The following is a 3,519-nucleotide window of genomic DNA, read 5'->3' as shown; positions in this document are numbered from 1 at the left end:
CGCCTATGATTCAACCGGCTTTTTTGTCCTCTGTGCTTACCTGCCAATGGACTTGACCACTGTGGACCTTCCAGATTCCAAACTGTTTGCACTCATGAAGGCATCTCTGAAATACTTAGTTCGGGCTACAGGCTATAGTTTTGTATAGTCTTGTCATTAATGTGCTAGGGTCCTTGAAATGCACATTAGAGTGAACCTGTCAAATACAGCCAGATTCAGAAATTCGTATTCATATTCAGCTAATTGGGGTGATGATGAGGGAAGCAATAGCCCCACTCAATTCCATTTTATTTTTCTCATTTTATTTTTTAGCGAGTGAGTGTAGATTGCTGTGGGGAACAAGAAATAAAATGATATATTGGACTGCAGGTATGTTGTTCAGCACTCATCATTGCGGAGTTTCAACAATGCGAGCGCGGGGATGCTACTTGTCTCTAGTACCTACAATCATCAATGCATCATACGTCATGGCACATCTACGATGTCTCGGACGCAAGCCCCTAAAGCACCATCAGTCTACAGCTAAACAACTTGAGTTCCTGGCCATTGCACAACTGGCTGCAGCAGAAGATGATGACAACGAACTTCTTGGCCTTGCACTGGCAGCACTGGCCGCAGACCATAGATGGAAATCGCTCAGTAAGAAATATGGCATATGTGGAGAATACAACCACCCAAAATCTAAGGATTTCTTCGATATTCTGCTTGGACACTCTAGTGAAAGACAATTCAAAGCTTGGTTTTGGTAAAGAGACTGTTCACTGATGTGTTCCATCTTCTCAAAGACTAACTACAACTGATCAATAGAATGCACAGAGATTTGTTTTGGCATTGAACAATAATCTAACATTTGATTCGAGAATTCAACTATTAAACAGTATTAAGCAACGATACAGAGACATACTGCATAAAACTTTTTGCGGCACCAATATGCAAACCCATTCTCTGTTGGTTTGTTTTCGAGACAAATATAACTGCCGTCAGCAATGCCAATACAACCAGGAAAACCCCAGCCAGCCATTTCTGCAGAGAGAAACTGCCTCCGTTGCTCGCCTGGCCAAGCTAGATGAGCACTTCGGATATTCTGAATTGCTTGGCAAACTCGATAGCAATAGATGTATACTGAACCCTCTGCAATTGACATCACGCCCGCAGTTTTGAGCCCACTCTCGGCACCCAAACGGCATAAGAACGTGGCTAGTTGGTAATAGACAGGGCGTTGAGGACGGTTGCTGGTCGAAACAAAAATCGGGTCACCAGATATCAAGTTGTGGAGATGCCAAAACGAATCTCTGTGCATTCTATTGATCAGTTGTAGTTAGTCTTTGAGAAGATGGAACACATCAGTGAACAGTCTCTTTACCAAAACCAAGCTTTGAATTGTCTTTCACTAGAGTGTCCAAGCAGAATATCGAAGAAATCCTTAGATTTTGGGTGGTTGTATTCTCCACATATGCCATATTTCTTACTGAGCGATTTCCATCTATGGTCTGCGGCCAGTGCTGCCAGTGCAAGGCCAAGAAGTTCGTTGTCATCATCTTCTGCTGCAGCCAGTTGTGCAATGGCCAGGAACTCAAGTTGTTTAGCTGTAGACTGATGGTGCTTTAGGGGCTTGCGTCCGAGACATCGTAGATGTGCCATGACGTATGATGCATTGATGATTGTAGGTACTGGAGACAAGTAGCATCCCCGCGCTCGCATTGTTGAAACTCCGCAATGATGAGTGCTGAACAACATACCTGCAGTCCATTATATCATTTTATTTCTTGTTCCCCACAGCAATCTACACTCACTCGCTAAAAAATAAAATGAGAAAAATAAAATGGAATTGAGTGGGGCTAATATCACCGCGTGCAAGCTTGGGGTTGTGGAGATACGTCAAGAAGGTGTTTTTATACCATTTGTCAGCTGTCTATGTGTAACAGTCAGTATGTGAGAATGTTGCCATATTCCGGTGTATTTCAAATCATATACAGGCCCTGGTATCACCTTCCTCGATCTCGCGGACTACTACTAATCTCAATAGTACTATGCTTGATTATGCCTGAGATCATGGGAACTGACACCATCAACCCGCAACGCCTCAGCCAGCAGTGCCCGGCACCTATCTTGATTCTTGTAGCGGGGAGACTCGGACTTACTGTCACTGCTCAGTGCTCCTAGCACTAGTAAATAAATGATCGATAAACTCTTCGATATTAAATCGGTTCTCATCAAACAAAGGCCTTGCTATTAACATTGCGACGCTCACAGATGTGCACATGTCGAATATCCTGAGGGATCAGCGGACCGCAAATGCAAAATGTGTATCGTCACCTTCCCTCGCTGGTCCAGGCTTAGCACAACACTGTACGCGGCAGCAAGTAATACGCAATTCAGTCAATCATGTGAGCAAGCCAGCTCACAGGGTATATCTCATCTCTACATTGGAGCCGAGGGATGGTGGATAGGCATTCGAAGTTCGACTGGATGCTGCGACTCTCCTGCAAGTTGGTCGTCTTGAAAATCGGGGTGATGCTCCTGAGGCTCCTCCCTTTGTTCTCATCACAAGGTCTTCACGCTACGAATGGTACTGTCTATTGCTCGAATTTGCGTGTCCCGGTCTCGTCCTTGAGCTGAATACCTTCGTCTTAGAGTAAAACCTTCGTTTTAGTAGGGCAAAACTCCGAGAAGATGTCACGTGTAAGCAAAAGGTTCAAACGATCTGGCGGAGTTGCAAAAACGGTTCTACCCCTCCCCTTCCCATGGCGCAGCTGCCCAAAGGCCCTCGACCTACTGCCGGCAATTGCCGCTTGGCAATAACCATTGGCAGAATGGCAGACTTCTGCCCACAACACTCGGGCCCTCATAATATCTTGAGAAGACCACTATAGGTCCTACCCATCATCCACACATATGTTACACACATGTCCAATGAATTCAGTTTATCTATCAATTACCCAAACTCCGGCGCAAGTGGCTACTACAGGCCATCTGGGCACGCAACCCCAGTCTCAAGTCCCTCGCCCCAGCCCCCTCAGACTCTTGATATGCAAATAAATCGTGACCCAAACGAAGGCTACCCACAACACAGACAATCTGCACAAGCCCCCGCATCCATGTGAAGGTAAAAGCACTCGCTGCATTCGCCCTCCTTGAGCGACAAGGCTATCGAGGAACTCGCCAAGAAGCAGAGCTGCGGAATATCGGCCATTAACCTCTAGAGCAATTTCCAGGGCCTGGTACTCCCCATGCTGCGATCTCTGGTGTGTACGCGCTCGTGTGTATGTAAGACACGCATAATACAATAAGAGCCGATTGAAGCCATAGTATAGGTGGCATCCAACGCTGCAGAATTCTCCTTCGACTTGATGCCGACATCCTGTAAGTCGGTTTCTCCTTTATTCCATGATGGCATCGTCTGTCAGTCCCTCGAGAAGATGCATCTAGACCAGGTTATGATCCACACGATCAGGCTCCAGTGGCGCGCATTATTTGTTCTGCCCTTGATCCTAGTAATGATATCTTCACGATCATGAC

At 46.0% G+C, this 3,519-nt stretch overlaps 1 protein-coding gene across 1 annotated transcript; it reads right to left on the bottom strand.

Annotated features, from left to right (window-relative positions):
- Positions 1-901: 901 nt before the first annotated feature.
- Positions 902-1,300, bottom strand: F5147DRAFT_554850 (uncharacterized protein; the record flags this gene model as incomplete). The annotated part of the gene is made up of 1 exon (XM_041430478.1): positions 902-1,300. A coding segment is annotated over one exon (399 nt), but the record flags the coding sequence as incomplete, so codon positions are not given.
- Between the last annotated feature and the right edge of the window lie 2,219 nt (positions 1,301-3,519).

The sequence above is a fragment of the Suillus discolor genome (genome assembly GCF_016758755.1).
Source record: "Suillus discolor strain FC423 chromosome Unknown F5147scaffold_122, whole genome shotgun sequence".
NCBI lineage: Eukaryota > Fungi > Basidiomycota > Agaricomycetes > Boletales > Suillaceae > Suillus > Suillus discolor.
Note: the sequence above shows the minus strand (reverse complement) of the source record. Positions and strands in the feature narration are given on the sequence as shown.